General features: G+C 44.6%; 1 protein-coding gene across 2 annotated transcripts in view; it reads left to right on the forward strand.

Moving 5' to 3' along the window:
- The first annotated feature begins 4156 nt into the window (after positions 1-4156).
- Positions 4157-21438, forward strand: part of FRAS1 (Fraser extracellular matrix complex subunit 1) — a 534964-nt gene continuing 517682 nt past the window's right edge. For both annotated transcript variants that reach the window (XM_070791638.1, XM_070791639.1), the window contains exons 1-2: positions 4157-5279; positions 12761-12792. In XM_070791638.1, coding sequence (XP_070647739.1) covers positions 5204-5279; positions 12761-12792 — 108 coding nt within the window. In that variant the 5' untranslated portion in view covers positions 4157-5203. The remainder of the gene's footprint in view (positions 5280-12760; positions 12793-21438) is intronic.

The raw sequence follows: 21438 nt of genomic DNA on the forward strand, positions 1-21438 counted from the left end.
ACTCTGAGAGAAGGGGCTGAGGCACTTAGGGATTTCAGCGCCTGTTTTATAGCTCTCTGGCCTTCCATGCAGAAGCAGTGCAAGCCTAGAGATCCATGATGGCCTAGGAATAAGAGGTTATCAATGCCCAGGGGCATATGTGCAGGAGCTATAAATGCACAGGGGCCAGGATGTGGTTGAGAAGTAAACTTGCATTATTTTCAGACACTGTGATTTGAGGGGTTGCCTGTCATTGCAGCTAGAGTTGCTTATTCCAATATACTTTGTCATGTATTAGCTGTCTTGACTTTGGATGGATTATTTAAATACCAGCATCAGTTATTTCTCTGGTAAATGAATATACTAGGAGTACCTATCTCACAAGAGTATTGGAGGATTAAATAAACAAGTATACAGTGTTAGCCACAAAGTAGTCAGTATGTGTTAGCTATTATTGTTGGTAATACTATCATTTAGAGCAGGAATGATACATCTTTGCCCCTAAATGGGCAGTCACAAAGCCAGAGACATGCTGATAGATGATAGCAGGACTGACTAAGTAGATTTTGTGAGACATGTTAATGGGTGTCAAAACAAGATGTACAAAAAATGAGGGACTTTCCTGCAAGGGGCATGGATTCAATCCCTGGTCAGGGAACTAAGATCCCACGTGCAACATGACAAAACTGTGCGCATGCTCAGTCATGTCTGATTCTTTGTGACCCCATGGACTGTAGCCCGCCAGGCTCCTCTGTCCATGGAATTCTCCAGGCAAGAATACTGGAGTAGGTTGCTATTTCTTTCTTTAGGATATCTTCCCAACCTAGGGTTTGAACTCATGTCTCCTATATTGTAGGTGGATTCTTTACCATTGGCTCCACCCAGGAAGCACGCAAATGGTGTGCCCTCCCAACCCCGCCCGCCACCCCCGCCCACCAACACACAAAAGACAAATCAATAAAAAGCCTTGAGGAGGTAGACTTGGCTTTCTCTGCTCTTGGACTTCTGTCAGTGGAAGCATTGGTTGTTGAAATGAAGCACTCAGACTTAGAGGTTAATGTATAGACATAAGTTGGTTATGATTAGTTGTATATTCATAAAAATGCTTACTAAATTTCCACCATAATGAAATAGGTTAACATAAATCTTTTACCAATATTTTAAGTGGCCACAGGAGACACTAGATATCCCTCATATTACTGGATTATTGGTTGACTCTTTTAACCACTGGGTCATCCAAGCATCTCAGTACACAAAGTCTAGGCCTATCAACTCTGTCTCATTAGATGATGTGAGTTGGCCAGTGTGTGTCCCTGTCTTGGGCTTCTGGTAGACTGAGCATGTGAGAAATAAATATAGCATAGATGAGTTCAGGGTAATGTGGCAGTGCCCTTCCCCTGGCCTGGCCTGCCCTGCTATTCCCTCCTACCTTCATTTCCTTTCCTTTTAAAAAACTGATATACTTGCATTAAAAACAAAATAATAGATGACTTATTGAGACTTCTGTAAGACTTTTTAAAAATAAAGTCAAATTGGTTCTTGAGAGAGCAGATTGTCTCAGTTACTCCTAGTCAGTGGTGGCTACAAAATTTCTGTAAAGTTGGCATTAGGATGGTAATGTGGTTGACAGAGTGTGCTGGAAGCTGAGTTTTCACAGCACTTTACATGGGATAAAGAAAATGTCAACTTTCTAAATAAAAAAGGGAGAGGATTCTTTTTTTGGGAAAAGGGGATTTTCCAAACCAACCTCATCTAAGTGACCACTGTTCTCAGGTTCTTCCTATTTTGCTCATTCTTTTAACAAATGTTTAATGAGTGCTTACTGTGTGCTCTCTGCTATAAACTGCAGAAAGCTCTTAAAGAGATGGGAATACCAGACCATCTTACCTGTCTCCTGAGAAACTTTTATGTAGGTCAAGAAGTAACAGTTAGAACCCTGTATGGAACAATTGATTGTTGAAGATTGAGAAAGGAGTATGATAGGGCTGTCTGCTGTCACTCTGTTTATTTAATACAAACACTAAGCACATCATGAGAAATGCTGGGCTGGATGAGTTACAAGCTGGAATCAAGATAGGCGGGAGAAACATCAACAACCTCAGATATGTGGATGATGCCACTCTAATGGCAGAAAGCAAAGGGGAGCCTCTTGATGAGGGTGAAGGAGGAGAGTGAAAGAGCTGGCATAAAACTAAAGAAAAAACTAAGATCATGGTATCTGTCCCCATTGCTGCTGCTGCTGCTGCTAAGTCGCTTCAGTCGTGTCCGACTCTGTGTGACCCCATAGACAGCAGCCCACCAGGCTCCCCCGTCCCTGGGATTCTCCAGGCAAGAACACTGGAGTGGGTTACCATTTCCTTCTCCATTACTTACTGGCAAATAGGGCAGGAAAAGGTGGAAGTATGGACAGATTTCTTCTTCTTGAGCTCTAAAATCACTGTGGATGGTGACTCCGCCATGAAATCAGAAGATGTTTGATTTCTTGGCAGGATAGCTAAGACAAACCTAGATAGTGTGTTGAAAAGCAGAGACATTACTCTGCTGACCAAGTTCCGTATAGTTATGATTATGGTCTTCCCAGTGGTCAGGTATGGTTTTGAGAGCTGGACGGTAAAGAAGGCGGAGCTCTGACGAATTGATGCCTTTGAACTGTGGTGCTGGAGAAGACTCCTGAGAGTCCCTTGGACAGCAAGGAGATCAAACCAGTTAATCTTAAGGGAAATCAACCCTGAATATTCATTCATTGGAAATCAACCCTGAATACTCATACTTAGTCCTTCATCGGAAGGACTGATGCTGAAGCTGAAACTTCAGTATTTTGGTCATTTGATGCCAACAGCCAACTTATTGGAAAAGTTTCTGATGCTGGCGAGGATTGAGGGCAGAAGGAGAAGAGGGCGTCAGAGGATGAGATGGCTGGATGGCATTGTTGATTCATTGGACATGAACTTGGGCAAACTTCAGGAGATGGTGAGGGACAGAGAGGCCTGATATGCTGCAGTCCATGGGGTGGCAAAGAGTTGGACAGGACTGGGCGACTGAACACCAACTATGTGCTTCAGGTACAAGGTGACAGCCTCAGTCCCTGTGACCACCTCGGACCATGAGAGACGGAGGGTGCACGATCCCTGGGTCCTGTAAAACACGCAAGTATCAGTGCTGGGTGGTCAGACGTTTCCTTTCGCTGTGGCTAATAGAATTAGTTACGGGGATCTGCCAGTTACAATTTATCCAGTTATTCTGAAAAGTGAATCGTTCCCAGCAGCGCCAGTGCAGAGTAAACATCCAGGGATTATGGAGATGGCAAAGACTGGAAATAAGAGGGGGTCCCTGCTGTTTCACAGCTCAGGGGTTCAGTGCTTGGATAACTCCCCTCTGACAGGTTCACCCATCTCAGGTCAGCTGAGAGACCCAGATCGTCTCTTCTTGGGGCCAATCAGAATCCAGAGAGCACCTCTCTTTTGCAACTGTTTTCATCAAATAATTAACCCTAGACCAGCTATTTTCATTTGGTCCTATAAAAATCAGCTGCCGTCACTCAGTCCTGAGCCGGAATGAAGACCTCCCCTCTTCAAGTGCCTGTGCCAGTCTGCCTTGCCCAGACATTTCCTTCCCAGTCTTGGGCATTTGGGGGCGCAGTTGAAGGCACCGCGCCGAGGCCGTGTAGTGTTCCACTGACAACCTCTCTCGGGGAGGGATGGGGGGTGCACTCACTGTGGGAGGCCCCGCCTCGGACACACACACACATACACACCGAGATCCTCTCAGGCTTCTGGTAAACCCACGATGCGACAACCCGGGGGTCCCAGAGCGAGGAAGATGGATCCGATCCGCCTCACACTCAGTCCAGCCAGAGTGGCGGGGTGTAGGGTGCGAGCCTTGCCGGGGCATTTGAAGGTGGGCATACCGCCTCCCAAGTGAGGGGTGTGCATCCTCTTGGCCGGCCCCTCGGCTGTTGAGTCAGGACCAGGCCATCTTCCCCTCCCCTTCCCTCGATCCCGCCCCAGACAAAGGCAATCTGAACTCCAGCCGAAAGACTCAGGGGATCAGGTTGCTCTCTCGGCCTCCCCTCTCTTCCCCTCCGCCCCTCCTAGCTTCTCCCCTTTCCACGTGACTCTCAGGAATCTTTTGCCAAAGCTCGGAGTCGCTGGGTCCATTTTCACTCCGAGCTCAGGAGAGAGGAAGGAGGGGAGGGAGGCGGAGCGTCTGTCCTTTAAACGCGGGGCTCCAGAGGGGGCCTGAATTTGTGCGTTTCCGGGCTCTCTGGTCCAAGTGGCTCTAATTCTGGGGGTCCCTTCCGGGCTCTCCAGCTCTTTCCTCCTTGCATTTAAAATGATGATTCCTCCTCCGCTTCTGTAATCGCATCTCGACCCTGCAGACCGGTTCCGGGCGCATAGTGCGGAGGTGGCCGCCGGCACGGAGAGCGCCGGGTAGGGCTCCTCACCCCGGCTGAAGGCGGGGGCGCGAAAGTAGCGGCTGCGTGCCTCCGCGCAAGCCCCGGGCTCTCCTCCGGAGCATTCGCACTATCTGCGGCAGGGAGCGCAGCCCGAGGCGGCGCCGGGCGGCCGCAGCACCGGCGAGTCCCGGGAGCCGACCGCAGTGCCGCACAAAGTTTCCCGCGAGCCTCCCGGGGTGGCTGAGATCCGCTGAGCCCTGGGGGCCCAGCCCAGAAAGAGGGGTGGCTGGGTCTTTCGGGGCTCCCGGCAACCCCATTGGCCGACGCGGCGCCGTCTGAGAGTGTCCTGCGAACTTTAAAAAGGTGCCGCCGAGGAACCTGCGCCGGGGTCTCCACGGTTTGGGGATCCGGGAGCCGACGTGCCGGCGTCTCCACGACCAGGGATCAGGGAGCGGTTGGGTCCGGCCTGAAGGAACTACTGGGAGATCAGGTCGGCCGGTGACCCGCAACTTTCCTGCGAGACTTGGCCTCGGGGAACTGCGTGCGCCCTGCCTTCTCTTTTATTCTTCCAGCTCAGCCCGCGTTGGCGCCCTGCTCGGCTGGAGAGCTGGGCGCGCTGTCCCCCGGCTGTGAGTGAATTGAAACCCCCTCCCGCCCCGGCGCCTCGGGGCTGATGTGAGTGTCGCTCTCGCCTCGTTTCCCCGGAGGTGACCGCTCGCCGCCGCCCTCTATTCTCGGTGCGCCCAGCCAGGGGCGCGGAAGCCTGCGTTTCGGCTGATAACTGGTTCTTGGTTGCTGGGCTCCTCCAGCGTGAGTGCCGAGGCGGCGATGAGTGTCTTCCAAGTGTGGCTCGGGATGGCTCTCACATTGGCGGAATTTGCAGCATTGCCTCATCATTCTGAAGGTGAGAGAGTGTTGCTGTGTGTGTGCGCGCGCGCGCGTGTGATCGTGCTCTTTTAAAAGCTCAGCCGGTTTATGGTATTGTGAGTCAGATGGAAGTTTTTTGGGGATGGGTAGGTGGGTGGCCGGGGAACTAGAGTGGGTTTTTTTTCTGAGAAGATTCCATCCAACTCCTGATTGTTTTGCACGCGGATACCAAGCCCCACTCCCTCTCTGCCCTGAGCGCATTTGGGGGGTGGGTAGTGGCCGATGGAGGTGCCATCCCTGAAATTGGATTCTCTTTCTTCCACTTCCCTGGTGCCCCCGAGTGGAAAACAACTACATGGAGCGTAGGTGAGGAGAGAACAACTGCTCTTACCTGCGTAAAAATACTTCTGCTCCTATGAAACATAAAATCCGGCTCCTTAAAACCCCCCTCCTCTCCCGCCCTCCTTGCCCCAGTGGATCTCCCCGTAAATTCCAATTAAGGTTTTATAAACCGGTTAGAGGTGGGCAATTCAATCGCACTAAAATAAATCTCCCTAGTACAGAAAGGCACCAGGCTGCCTCTACCGAGGAAAAGAAGTGGTTAATAAGAGTTTAGCTCCGTTCTCTGACTTCGCCCTCTGCCTCCCAGTTTTCCTCCGGGGCTCCAGTCTACGTGTAAAAACCCTGGAGCTGGGGGAGAGAAAGGAGAAGGTGGGAATTGTCGCCATGATAGCAAAAGCGATGTGAGCTCGGGCAAATAAATGCATCGATAAAAAGATCAAGAGTCTGGGGGTCCTGGGATGCGGGCCTGGGGACGCGAGGCGCCAGGAATTCCCACCTGCTCGGAGTCGCCGGGAAACTCGCCTCTCTGGGCTTAGGGAGGGGGAAGGGAGCCGGCGGGCGGAGGAAGACGGCTTAATCCACCGCGCTGGGCTCTCGGCTTCCCCTCCCGGCTCCATTCATTATTCATCCAGCTTCAGGAAGGAGGGTTCACCTGCTTCAAATCAGAGCCGCAGCGGCGGGCGCCGCGGGGCTGGGAGCCTTCTCCGCGCAGGTGCGGGCTGGCGGCGGCTCGCGGGTGCGGATCCGGGCACCGGGTGGAGGGTGGCCGCAGACCCCGGCCGGACACAGCCCTGCTCGGGTGGACCTGCAGCCACCTGAGCTGCTGCCTTTTCCTAGCTAGCTTCCCGAGAGAGGGTGGCGTGGCTTTGGAAACGCACAGCACTGGGGACTTGCTCGTAGGTGAAGGGACCGTCTGCCTGCACCCTCCCGGGAAGTATGTTGAGAGTATACGGCCCCGGGAAGGAGCAGGTCTGGGACCTGTGCTGCCCTTTTCAAACAAGGCATAACCTGTAGAACCATGTCTTTATTTTATGTGTGCGTGTGTTTGCAGACTTAAAAAACAATAAAACTTAAAGGGCTTAATTGTAGTGAAGCAGATGGGAGAGTCAACCTAGGACATCCCAGTGTGAACTTGAGACGTAGAAAAATTACATTGTCACCGAGTGATGGGAGTTTCCTATTTAGGATCATATCCCGACCACGCGGAAGACGTGCTTTCGGTCCCCCCATAGCTCACCAGGGAGCAGTTGGAATAGAGCAATGATTGGCTTCTCAGAAGCAGATCTTTTGAAATGACAAAAGCCATTATTATGAAGAGCCTGCAGGGTTCGCTCTTTGGAAGACTGGTTGACAAAAAGGGCAAAGTTTAAGAACGTCGAGTTTTCAGATGGGGGAGAGGAAGTGTGGGGCGTGAGGGGCACTATTCCTCCAAAGATTCTTTGGATACTTTGCTTCTTACTGTTTCAGCCCACCTTCAGAACATTCTAGAATCATCTCACAACCTGAACTGATACATGTTTGAGTTTCCATCCAAGTCATAAGGATGCTTGAAAGAAAGTGAAAGTCGCTCAGTCCACCCTATGGACTATATAGTCCATGGAATTCTCCAGGCTAGAATACTGGAGTGGGTAGCTGTTCCGTTCTCCAGGGGATCTTCCCAACCGAGGGATGGAACCCAGGTCTCCGCCATTGCAGGCGAATTCTTTAGGAGCTGAATCACCAGGGAAGCCCCATGCTTGCCTAATAATGAATGAATGAGAAGGGAATTTTATGGAGCACATACTATCTGCCTGGCACTAGGCTAAGCGCTTTACATATTTAATCTCATTTAATTAAATTAATTAAATGATAACAGCCCCACAGCCAGAAAATCAATTGTCATCTGATGAGACTTTTGATTTGATTCTGTCAGGGTTTTCTTTTTCTCTTAAAAAAATAAAAGCATTGAGGTCAGAGATGGAGAGCTTAAGGATCTTAGAGATTTCCTCAAGTTTTTAGAACTAGTCCTGGCAATGATTTTTAAAAACGGAAAAGAAGGATTCACATGTATGGGTCTCTTGATGTGACCAATTCTGTGATACTTTTGCTGTTCAGGCAGAATTTGTTTTCTTCTCAATGCTCAGAGAGCGTGTCATATATGTTTCTAGTAAAACACCATTTAATAATTCTATAATTTTAGTTGATAAAGATGCAGTCTTCTTTTTTATCTTTTTTTCTGGGTTAATTGGTTTTATTGTCCTCATTTTACATACAAAGAAATTGCAAACTTGTGCCTCAGCAAAATAACCAATAAAACTAACTTTAAAAACTAATAAAATGATTAATCAAATTAAAGATGCAGTCTTCTTCATTTAACTGTGTGTTCACTGAGGGCTGAAGATGGCTTTTGGTTATTCTTATATCTCCAGCTCAGCTCCTGGTGCACAGTAGGTACTAAAAAATATTGTTCAGGTGAATGAGTATTGCCAGATCACATTTCAAGTTAAGCTTAGACTGCTGCCGTGTGGCCTTGAATGAACCACCTAACTTCTTTAGGCTGTGTTCTGTTATTCACCAAATGCAGAAATTGGCTAGGTGATAGCTCTAAAATACTTGTGCTAATCATCCAACATAGAAAAAAAAAGTTCAATATTTACTGCTTTCTTTGCAATCGGTTGCAACTTCTTAGTTCTGAATTTTATTTTAATTATTAAAAGAAAACTGAGGTTTTACCAACAGGTAATTGACAGTGTTATTTTACATTTTCTTATATCACCAAGCGGACAAACCACTATGATTTGAGAACTTAATAAAATCAGAAAGTCACAGAGAAACTTCTAACAAACATGGCTGCTTTCTGAATCAGATGGGCTCTTCCATGACATTTCCTGGAGAAGAACATTTTGAGTTGTGTTGACCCTGGTTGTGTGAAGTTACATAGGTAAAACCTGTTGGCTTGTGGATAGAGAAAGACTCTTGAATTAGTCAGAGAACTGAGTTCTAGTCTGTGTCCGTCACACCCCATGTGACTTCAGCCATTTTTACAGTCTTCCAGACTTCTTCCTTTAAAGGCCATTAATGGAATATATTGAAAAGGATAATTTGATAGTGTTTCATTTATGGGTGGATCTACAGTCCATGGGGACGCAAAGAGTCGGGCAAGACTGAGCGACTTCACTTTCACTTTCATCCTATTTGGTTCCACTCTTGGCTGGAGAGTTCCTCCTATGTAGGAGTCAGTGCTTAAAACTCAATGTTAAGGAAGGAAAGACATTGGATAGGAAGAAATAACCTATCTCTTCACTGTTTCATTCCACAAATCTTTATTGAGAGCTTATGTATCAGGTTATCAGGTTATATCTGGTAGGGACATTTAGACATCAAAAAAAAAATCATAATACCTGCCCTGAAGGAGTTTGCATTCCTGGAAAACCATTAATATAGGTGAGAGAGCCATAGGGACATGTCAACATTGACCCTTGGTGGGTTTACCAATATTGAACAATTGCAACTCTGCATCTTTTGGCTTTTGCAACTAACTACTAGCAGAAATAAAGGTGTGTTTATATTGTCATAGGCTCTTATGTCCCTCATATTATATTTATGTTCTCCTCTGGGGATTGGATTCTAGGTGTTATCCTCTGCAAATAAATCCTTTAGTGAAGCATGGCCATCTGTATTCACTGTAGTGGACTTGAGTGGCAGTATTACTCAATTTTACTCAGACACGAGTAGTCATAAAATACTCGGCCACCACTTGGCTCAGGAGAGGGGAGGGGTTGCCACATGGCATAGCTGGAGCCCTGTGCCAAATCTTACATGAGTTCAAAAACAGTTGGCCCGTTTTCGATTTAACTACACTATTAATTGATCTGACTTCTGGTTGACAATAATCAGGACATGAGCTGTCCTGTCAGTTCAGAAAACGATTCTGTTTTAACTGTTCCACAGTGTGCAGGCCATATGCTGGATTAGAGCACAACATAAAAGCTTGAATATTTAAATGCCAACTTGTGGCTGCTTGTTCCTAATGAGTCATGATTTTGTGATACCATGGTCTCCAAATTTTTTCATATCTTATAATCTTATCTGCCACTATTTCTTTGAACTAATGGATCTGACATTTTGTGATTCTTAGGTTTTAACATCTCTAATTTGCTTGTGTTATCAGGTAGGGGTTTCTATTATGAATAGTTTCAGGCTGTGAGTACAGGTGCAAATTGTATCTCAAATTTCCTCTGAAAACTTCAGACTTTATACAAGTGTTCCATAATAGACTCCCTTATAATGTGCCAGTGGGCCTAAAAACAGACATTTACCTGTTTACATGAATATGAAGTGACATTCTGTCTAAGGGACCTGCGAGAAAGGCACCAACCTCAAGGCGGGAAGGTCTCATGATCTTGGCTTCCTTCTTGGCACTGTCTGATCCCTTCACCCTGCAAAACTTCACGTACTTTCTCACAGGTGTCAGAACTTCAATTACTCGCCATCTCAGCTGTGTTCCATGTCCTAAAACTGGCCAAGTTCTTGGTCAGAGGACTCTGGTTCCTCTTGTCTTTTTCCTTGTTTTTCCTTCTAGAAGGCCTGTTTCTCCTTCTAGATCTGCATCACTGTGCATGCATATGAGTGCGGGCTAAGTTGCTTCAGTCATGTCCAACTCTTTTGCGACCCTATAGAGCCTAGCCCACCAGGATCCTGTCCTTTGGATTCTACGGGCAAATATGCTGGAATGGGTTGCCATTTCTTAGGGCGCGGTGTCTTCCCAACCCAGGGACTGAATCCGCGTCTCCTACATTTCATGCATTGGCAGGAGGGTTCTTTTTACCACTCGTTGGTCAGAATTCCCATTAATCTGGAGTTGCCTTTCAAGTTCAAATAAGCCAAAATTGAAACCTCAGAGTTGCGATCATTTCCTTAAGAGAAAAACTCATGATGAGTGGAGACAATAACTTTGTTTTCCAAAGTGTATGGATTGATTGATTAGTGAAAAGGCAGCAGCAGAAGCTGCACCCAGTGACTTTGTCTCCCTGTGGGTGTGAAGCTTGTGTGGGTATGGCAAAATATGCCTGCTCACGAGGACTACATCTGGCATGGGGTGGTGATGAATGTTTGAGGGAACTGGGTGTTACAGTGGAATGCTTTCTGTCCTCCAGAAGGAAGCAGTGAGGTTTTGGAAGCCATGTTAGTACTCATTTCTGCAGCTGCCTTTTGGGTAGAGCTGTTGTGTTGCAGGAAAGCCTTCAGAGGCCAAGGCTTATTTCTTTCAGAGTTGTACATCCTGCAGCAACCCAAATTGAGTTAACTCCTTTTCCTAATGATAGAATTTATCAGGAGTTACACATAGTTTTGACTTCAGTATCTAGCAGATATTTGGCTTAACGAAGTGTGTTTGTGGGGCCCCACTCACTGCCATTTTATTTTTTCATGGTACAAAGAATTTATAACATTTGTCCAAATGTCCAGAAATGGACTTTGATATGAATACTTGGATACTTCCTAAGATACCTGATACCTTTTGGAGGTTTGAAAGGATAGTGGCTTTTGAAGGGTAGTGCTGTGGAAGAGGGTAATAAAATTATTTGAGGATGGTTTTATCTAAAGGTTAAATTTTGTTAAATTGTACCTAAGTGATGATCTTTATGTTTAACTTTTAAATGTCAGAAGTTATTAAATAAGTATGTGTTTTAAGAATTGAATTGTGTTGATATGTATTTATTTACCTATATACGATTATTTAGTGGCTCAGACAGTAAAGCATCTGCCTGCAATGTGGGAGACCTGGGTTCGATCCCTGGCTTGGGAAGATCCCCTGGAGAAGGAAATGGCAACCTACTTCAGTACTCTTGCCTGTAAAATTCCATGGACAGAGGAGCCTTGAAGGCTACAATCCATGGGGTGGCAAATAGTTGGACACGACTGAATGGCTTCACTTCACTTCATACGATTATTTTGGAGAAAGAAATGGCAACCCACTCCAGTATTTTTGCCTGGGAAATTCCATGGACAGAGGAGCCTAGCAGGCTACAGTCTATGGGGTTGCAAAGGAGTCGGACATAACTTAGTGACTAAGCATATGTTTATTTTATATATATATCCACATGCCACATGATTATTTTATAAATGGATCTATATCCATATATATGTATATATATCCTTATGATATACTGTAGACTTACATAGTCTTTGGAATAGGATTTCTTAAAAGAAAAGTAAGTTACTTAGGAAGAATTTCCCCTCGAGGTTTTATCTCAATTTATTCTTATTTGAATGTCAAGGGCACAAAAGTCATTTCAGTAAATTTGCCCATAGAGATCTTTGATTCAAAGCCCAAGTGTAAATAATAATTTCATTTTCTTTGAATATTATTCTTCATTCCATTATTAGTAGATAATGTAGAGCAGTCCTAACTTCATGAGAAGTTAATAGTATTGAGACTTTTTCACTGATCTGTTGGAGGCCAGGCCCTGTAGTAAAATGTGTCCTTTGCTTGTTGGCCATCCAAGTGTGGCACATTGTAAGGGTATGCTCTTGGTGTGTGTATGCTATTTCAATCTGCTTTGAAACGTGTTTCTGAGCTAGTAGCTGTTTGCACACTGCTGCATGTTTATAGGTTAAATCAACACCTGTTGTGCTGTTCAAAAATCGTTTTAGAAAAAGAATAATCATGTGGGCTGGAAAGCTTCATGAAGGAGATGGGATCAAGTTCAAGGAACTTGATTAGACCAAATGCATCTCCTGCAGGAAACGAAAATGAGTAAAGGCTTTGACAATATGAAAGTATTACCATGGGATCCTAAGTTGGCCTCTTGGGTTGGACTGGAGAATTTGTGTAAGCAAAGAAAGGCCAAGAAGCCTGGATCAGTTAACTGGGACTGGATTATGGAGGCTTTGCTGATTTGTCATATAGGAAAATGCACACTGTATGTATCACATGTCGTTGTAAACACAGTTATTTTAAAATTCAAACAATAAGCTTCAACACTGCTTTCCCTCATGTGTGTCCTAGAAATATTGTTTTAGTGTTTGGGGTTATTTTCCCAAGGGAAGAATCCTCAAGCTTTTAAGACTTTGGAGAAAGCAGAGTTTGCCGATTATGACGCATGTAGATGCAGTCTTTGTGTTAAGTTGGCCAGAGCTATGCCTATTGGTCTGTTATGCATCTCTTTTAATTCTTGTTTTGTTTTTCTCCCACAGGTGCTTGTGTCTATCAGGGTTCCTTGTTGGCGGTAGGTCATTCCTCATATATTTGACTTATTTCTTATGAATGTGAAATACTTGATTGAGGTTACTGAGTGAGGTGACCCTGTCATTGTAAAATATGTTTATTTTCCTTCTTGGTTTGATGATTATCCCTCATCCTGGCACAATCATGCTCAATTACTTAATACCTTTTCCAGAGTGAATTAGTTCCATTCAGATGCTCAGGTATTGGAAGAGAAATTCAGACACCCAACACGATTTGCATTCCATGGCTGTCTCGTGTGTTCTTTCAATCAGAGAGAAAATTAGGTCCCATTCTCTTGTCAGATATGAACTAGGGCACAACTTCTTTATCTCGCTGTTGCATTTTGAGTCCCCCCTCCAAAAAAATGTATGATTATTGAGTACAATGTGGAGGATCCTGATCATTGCTTTGCATTATACATTTAAGTGTTGTAAACAACAAACAAATTAACATTATATCTCTGAACCTTTGCCATGTAGAGTAGAATTGATTTTGAATCTAACGTCAGAATGACTTGTGGGGAAAGCTGATGCAAGATTCCTGCATTTCTTTTCATTAATAGTGTACTGTGGTGCATAACAGTATGTTAATGCCTTATTGAAAAGACCGTCTACACTCCATCAACTCCAATAAATGGTGTGACAAGTCATTCTTCACCACTTTTTTATTTTAGTTTAATAAATGCTGTAATAAAAAAAAGAACTCAAATGGTTAGAAAGGGTTTGCTCATTTACATCCCAACCCGCTATTGACATGTGTGATACTAATATGTCATCTTGAATTATCCTTATGGAATTGGAATAAATGAGAAATATTTGAAATATCTGAGAGTCTAGATAATTGTAGATGTTCACAGTAATATTCTTGAATCTGAACTTTATGTAATAGAGTTACTGCTCTGGAGATTTATGAGCATTTTCCTTCCTTATATTTTTCTATAAAGAATCAGGAGAAAGCCATTTTCCACTCTCTTTTCCATTCCATACCCTTAAAAGCCTACTTTTCCTTTGGTTTATTCTTTAGTACATTTTAAGAAGCATTTTAAAAATAAAGTGCTATAAAGTATATCATCAGTTTGGGGGAGCTGTAGAGATAGTTTGTCCATTTTAATACAAAGGAAATTACTTGTTGTATACAGTGCTTTGTAGCTTTTCAGTATATTTTCATAGCTATCAATCATCTACCTGATACATACAGTAGATCAGTGACATAGACAGGCCACATGTTATTTTATGCCCTCCCTCTTTTTAATGAAGAACCAAGAGTGAGAGAGACAGAGATCTGCTAAAGGTAACTGACCTTGAAGGAGTGGACCAGAATAAAACAACCTGACTTTTTTCTGGTTGTTCCTCCTGAATCTGAAGACAGTGTCCCGACTACCTTCTGTGTTTGATGCGGCAGCGTGGTAGTGTACATTTGAATATGACTGTAGCAAGTACAGGGAGAGGTCAGTTCGGTTGGATCAAGTTAAGGGAGTGGTCACCAGCACACCTGTGACCCTTCCAGTTGTCTTCTTTACTTACCAAGACTTCGGTGTGTTTGTTCCTATATGTCCCCAAGCCTGGTATACTTACGATTGTGGTTATGCAGCTCAGTGAGAAAGACAATACATTTGCTGCAATAATAAAGGTTATTATTCAACAAATATCTATGGAGTGACACCCCTGGACCTGCTATTCTAGGCACTGGGAATGCATCTGGGAACAAGCAATATCAGATTAATGCTAAGAGGGAAAACAGTATAAGGAGAGGGGAGAGATAGAAAAGGCTAAATAGGGGACAAGGGTGGCCTCTTGAAATAAGGGGACAGGGAATGGCTCCCTGAGGAAGTAAGGTGACATTTGAAGAAAGACCTGAGGGGCACGGTAAGAGCTACCCCCTTGGACGTCTGGGAAAAGAGAATTCCTGAGCAGGGAACAGTGAGTGTAAAGGCTGAAGCAGGAGCTTGTTTGGCCGTTTGAAGATGGGCGTGGGGGTCATTGTGGATGGAGCATGTGACCCAGGGGAGTGTGGCAGGAGATGAGGTCCGGGAGGTGGGCGGTGACCGCACAGTGGGTCCTTGCATGGATGTTAGCTTGTCCTTTCAATCCGTGGGTGAGCCACTGGAGGAGCTAAGAGCAGAGGAATGACAAAACCTGACTTACCGTTTAATTAAACTGCTGGGGTGGGAATATGAAAAGAAATAGCATTTGTTTCTAGGGAAACTATATAGTTGAATACTTTAAGAGGTGAGTTGCTGAAAACTTGCTGTCAAATTAAGGGTGAGAGAAACAATTTTAAAAGATTGGGGAAAAAACATAAAAGTCCAGAGAGATTCTGGTTTGGGTTTATTTGCAACCGTGTGAAGTCGTTTTTCCATTTTAAAGAACTTCAGGACTTGAGGCTGGCAGGGAGGTTGGTGCATTGTGGCCACAGCCAATTGTCTGCTTAATTCATTGCTGTTCTCACCACACAGGCTGGTCTTGAAGAAAAGCACTGTACCTGCATCAGTGAAATTGAATGAATATGCATTTATGTATTTTTAATTTAAAATCCAGACTTAAGAACTTTTATATACTGTTTAAGCAACTCCTTGGGTGAGAGGATTTCTGTGGTAAGAGGCATGGCGTTTGGGAGCTGGCTGTGAGGATGGTGGTATGGAATTCTGAGTAAAGCTGGTGCTTTGCCATTTTTAACCAGATCCTCTTTCCATTTCTGGTTACTTACCGGCAATGAGGATGACCTGGGTTTGATCCCTAAATTCACAGTCCCAAACTCTGTGAATTCTACCTGTGTGCCTTTTAGACCTGGGAGTGACTTCAGAGATCATGTAGTCCAGACTCTCCATTTATAGTTGGGGGAGCTGGGGCAGGGCTGTGAAGTTCTTGCACTTCTTTCGTTTCTCAGGTGTGTGTTGTGTGTTAGTCGCTCAGTCGTGTCTGACTCTTTGTGACCCCATAGACTGTAGCCCATAAGTCTCCTCTGTGCATGGAATTCTCCAGGCAGAAATACTGGAGTGGGTTGCCATTCCCTTTTCCAGGGGATCTTCCCAACCCAGGGATTGAACCCTGGCCTCCAGCATTGCAGGCAGATTCTTTACTGTCTGAGCCACCAGGGAAGCTCATTTCTCAGGTGCTGTGCTTAGTTGCTCAGTCGTGTCTGACTCTTTGTGACCCCATGGACTGTATCGTGCCAGGCTCTTCTGTCCATGGGGATTCTCCAGGCAAGAATACTGGAATGGGTTGCCATGCCCTTCTCCAGGGGATCTTCCCAACCCAGGGATCAAACCTAGGTCTCCCTCACTGTCGGTAAGTAACCAGAAATGGAAAGTGGATCTGGTTGAAAATGGCAAAGCACTAGCTTTACTCAGAATTCCATGAAACATACCAAGCAAATGAGGACACGGATCCAAGCACTGGCTGCTGATTGCTCACTCTCAGCCTGTCTTGTGAGTATTCCTTCCCCTGGTATGGTTCCTATCTCATCATTAGTTGCCTTGGAAGTGGCCATATAGAGTGGAATATTCATGATACTTATAGTCTGACAGACCTTAAAAAAGTGGTTTTAAATCTAAGTACAGTTGATTTACAATGTTGTGTTAGTTTCAGGTATACATCAAAGTGATTCAGTTATGTGTCTGTGTGTATGTATATATATCTTTCTCAGATACTTTTCTTTTTTTAATATAAATTTATTTATTTTAATTGGAGGCTATTATTTTACAATATTGTATTGGTTTCATTTTAGATTATTACAAGATATTTATATACTTACCCTTGAGATATAGGAGGTCCTTGTTGGTATCTATTTCATATATAGTATTGTGTGTATGTTAATCCCAAACTACTAGTTTATCCCTCCCCCACTTTGGTAACCATAAATTTGTTTTCTGTGTCTTCAAGTCTATTTCAGTTTTGTTTATTGGCTGCGCTGAGTCTTTGTTGCTGCACGTGGACTTTCTCTAGTTGAGATAAGGAGGGCTACTCTTTAGCTGCAGTGAGTGGGCTTCTCATTGTGATGGCTTCACATTGTGGAGCATGGACTCTAGACTGCTCAGACTCAGTGGTTGTGGCATGTGGGGTTAGTTGCCTGGTGGCATGTGGAATCTGCATGGGACAAAGACTGAACCTGTGTCCCCTGCATTGGCAGGTGGATTCTTAACCACTGGACCACCGGGGAAGTCCCTCTATTTCCATTTTGTAAATAAGTTGATTTGTTTCATTTTTTTAAGATTCCACGTATAAGTGATATCATATAATATTTGTTTTTCTCTGTCTGACTTCACTTAGTGTGATCATCTCTAGGTCCATTTATGTTGCTGCAAATGTCACTATTTCATTCTTTTTTATGGCTGCATAATATCCCATTGTATATACATGTTGCTGCTGCTGCTGCTAAGTCACTTCAGTCGTGTCTGACTCTGTGCGACCCCATAGACGGCAGCCCACCAGGCTCCCTCATCCCTGGGATTCTCCAGGCAAGAACAATGGAGTGGGTTGCCATTGCCTTCTCCAATGCATGAAAGTGAAAAGTGAAAGTGAAGCTGCTCAGTCGTGTCTGACTCTTAGCGACCCCATGGACTGCAGCCCACCAGGCTCCTCCATCCATGGGATTTTCCAGGCAAGAGTACTGGAGTGGGGTGCCATTGCCTTCTCCGATATCAAAGCAAGGTCTGTCAAGAAAAACTCTAATTTGAAAAGATATGTGTACCCCACTGTCCATAGCAGCACTGTTTAACACATGTAACACATGCTACATCTTCTTTATTCATCTGTTTATGGACATTTAGGTTGGTTCCACGTCTTGGCTATTGTAAACAGTGCTGCTATGGACAGTGGGGTACATGTATCTTTTCAAATTAGAGTTTTTGCTGACAGACCTTGCTTTGATTCTTCCTCGTCGGCTACAAACCAGCTATGTGACCAAGTTACATAACTTTCCTGAATCTCCATTGCTTCCTGTATGAAGTGGGGATATATAGAGCCTTTCCTGAATGATTTTGTAAAGAAGATAATGTGGGGAAGACACCCAGATGCAGTAGTTGGCATGTAATTTTCTGCAATAACAAAATTCCTCTTTATGAACCAAGAAGGAGAGGAAAGAAAGTTAATCAGCACCTGCTATGTATTTCACACTTTCAACAATCCCAGGAAACAGGCATTGTCTTTACAGATAAGGAACCTGAGTCTCAGAAAGTCTTAAGTCACTTGTTCCAAATCACACACAGCTAGTCGGCGCTTGACAGAGAACATGTTCCAACCCAGGTCTGACCCTAGAGCCATTTCACTGAGCATGCTGTTTCTCGCAGCCAGGCCAGCCTGCTTGTTGTCTCTAAGCACAACTGGCTTATTTTGCTTTCAGCCCCGTGTGCCCAGCCCCTCCCTGCTGCACCTGTCATGCAGTTGTCTCTGCCAGTCTCTGGCCTGACCTCCTGCAAAAGCCAGCTGTCCCTGGCTAACCCCTTCCCAATTAGCGGAGGCTCTCCCGCACTGAGTGATGAGTGAAAGATGCTTAGTCGTGCCCGACTCTTGCAACCCCATGGGCTGTAGCCCTCCAGGCTCCTCTGTCCATGGAATTCTCCAGGCAACAATACTGGAGTGGGTAGCCATTCCCTTCTCCAGGGAATCTTCTGACCCAAGAATTGAACCTGGGTCTCCTGCATTGCAGGCAGATATTTTTCCCATCTGAGCCACCAGGAAAGCCCAGCTGTGCTAAATTCACCACTCGAAGCAAGGTGGGTTTATCAGTCCGTCTTAATGTGTAGTACATGCTGTATTATATATGTGTATCCACACAAATCTCAACTTTTGGTGGGATAATGTGTGGTGTTACCCAACTTTTGACAGCTCTGAGGACTCATGGGGACACTTTGCAGTGATTAGGTTCTAAGCCCCATGTAGCCATTTCTCAGTAATGTACTGACCTCAGCTGTCTCTTCTTTTTATGACTGTCTTCCTTCCTTTCTCTTCTTTCCATTCCTCAGGTTAGAAAATACCCAAGAAGGTCCTCTACCTTTAGAAACACTGCATAGTCTATTTTGAGGTATTTTTCTTACCTCACAGTATCCCTGCAGTCCTGCACTGTCTGGACTTTCTCCAAAGTCAGCTGCAGTGGGAGAGAGAGTGTGGTTGAATTAAATCAGGGATCTGTCAGAGGGAAACTCTCTACTTAATATGTTTACCTGTGACAGGGCATCATGTGTGAGGAGGACAATAGATTTTCTTTCAAAGTTTTCACCTATCTCTTGGTCTTTTCCATCTGTTACTGAGTAAAAAGAATTTCACTTTCCTTTGGCATCACCATGGCCAAACATCTTCATAGATTCTTCCTGAGGGTGGATGGTTGGACTCTCCAGTTTTTATATCTGTAAAATGGAGACAAACAATTCACTTCACAGGATTGTTGCAAAGGTTAAAGGAGATCAGCATGAAGCACTTAACCCAGTGCTTGTGACTTTTGATAAAGTTTTTGTTGCGTAGTTGCTTAGTTGTGTCCAACTCTTTGTGATCCCATGGACTGTAGCCTGCCAGGCTTCTCTGTCCATGGGATTCTCCAGGCAAGAATACTGGAGTGGGTTGCCATATCCTTCTTCAAGGGATCTACCTGGCCCAGGGATCAAACCCATGTCTTCTACATTGGCAGGCAGATTTTTCACCATGGAGCCACCAGGGAAACCCACAATAAAGGTGAGAAATGGCAGTCAGTCTGTAACCACTCCTTATGGTGAGCACTGAGGAAAAGCACAAGATACTAGCCCCAGATAGCTGAGATGCAAATGAAAGGAATGATTTCAGTGCCCAGACTCTTACATCTTCCCATACATAAAAAAGTGCTAACTTCCTTAACTTGAGATATATGGTTTTCTTTAATTCTCAGAAATACTTTTGATGTTCAGATTACCTGCTCTTTGTTGCAAACATCTATATAACCTGACTCCTCCCCTTTGCTCCTTGGAGCAGTTCTCTTAGGGTCACTTGAGATGCTGTCTCCTGGGCTTGAAGTCCTAAAAATTCCTCCTAAATAAAACAGAACTCCCAACCTTTAGGTTGTGACTATTTTTTAAGTTGACAAAGGTTAGCTCCTATTATTGTTGCTGTGAAGCAGTTTACACTTAGCAAAGGTGGACACAACTGTTCTTCTTCCTCAGATGAACAGTGTTGAGTGTCGGGATTTTCTTCCTTGGAATCCTTTTCCTCACAAATGCTGGCAAAGTTAATCATGAGGCATCAACTTGTAGCACATTTGAAAGGAGGAAAAAGTTTTCAAGAACAATGAAAATTGTGGAGTAGTTAGTGTATTCAGTTCAGTTCAGTTCAGTCGCTCAGTCGTGTCCAACTCTTTGCGACCCCATGAATCACGGCACGCCAGGCCTCCCTGTCCATCACTAACCCCCGGAGTTCACTGAGACCCACATCCATCAAGTCAGTGATGCCATCCAGCCATCTCATCCTCTGTCGTCCCCTTCTCCTCCTGCCCCCAATCCCTCTCAGCATCAGTCTTTTCCAATGAGTCAACTCTTCACATCAGGTGGCCAAAGTATTGGAGTTTCAGCTTTAGCATCATTCCTTCCAAAGAACACACAGGACTGATCTCCTTCAGAATAGACTGGTTGGATCTCCTTGCAGTCCAAGGGACTCTCAAGAGTCTTCTCCAACACCACGGTTCAAAAGCATCAATTCTTCAGCACTCAGCCTTCTTCACAGTCCAACTCTCACATCCATACATGACCACTGGAAAAACCATAGCCTTGACTAAGACGGACCTTTGTTGGCAAAGTAATGTCTCTGCTTTTGAATATGCTCTCTAGGTTGGTCATAACTTTCCTTCCAAGGAGTAAGCGTCTTTTAATTTCATGGCTGCAGTCACCATCTGCAGTGATTTTGGAATTAATGAAATTAAAAGTTAGTGTATTAATGCATAGTATAACACAGTGACCGGATCCAGACTTTGGAGTTTAAATCTTGGTTCTGCTACTACTTGCTGTCTGGTCTCAGCTCTGATACTTTAAATGGCTGAGTCTCAATTTCATTGTCTATATAAGAATATTCCTCATGGGGCTGGTGTGAGGATTACCTGAGAGCATACTTATGAAAGAACCCAGAACTGTGCTTGGCAAGAACGGATGCTCACATCATCTAGGTGACAACAAGATGTCGGAGTGGAAATGACTGTGTGATAGAAGCCAGAGTGTCTTAGTTCAGGTCCTGGCTCTGCAATTACTGGCTGTGTAGTATTGAGTAAGTCACCTGAATGAAATGAAGTCTCAGTTTCTATGAGACCCTCTCCAAGATTCCTTAGCACAGTGCCATCCAATAGAACACTCTGTGCTGATGGGAATGTCCCAGAGCTGCACCCTCCAGTACGGTGGCCGCAAACCACATGTGGCTGTTGAGCATTTGAAGTGTGGCTAGTGACACTGAAGAATGGGATTTTAAATTTTGCTTAATGTTATTCAAATGAAATTAATGAAATGAAATGAATGAAATTCAAATGACCACACATGATTCATGACTACTGTATTGGACTGTGCAGTGTTAGAACTTTAAAATTCTTAACTTATAGTACTCCAGCTTGAATTTTAGTCTCATGGATGGTTCTCACCCTGGGTGAAGGCTTGCTGTTGTGTTGTTATTAGTTTGAGAAAGGTCACAAAACTTGTTAGAGCCCC

Source organism: Bos indicus, chromosome 6, assembly GCF_029378745.1.
Source record: "Bos indicus isolate NIAB-ARS_2022 breed Sahiwal x Tharparkar chromosome 6, NIAB-ARS_B.indTharparkar_mat_pri_1.0, whole genome shotgun sequence".
NCBI classification, from domain to species: domain Eukaryota; kingdom Metazoa; phylum Chordata; class Mammalia; order Artiodactyla; family Bovidae; genus Bos; species Bos indicus.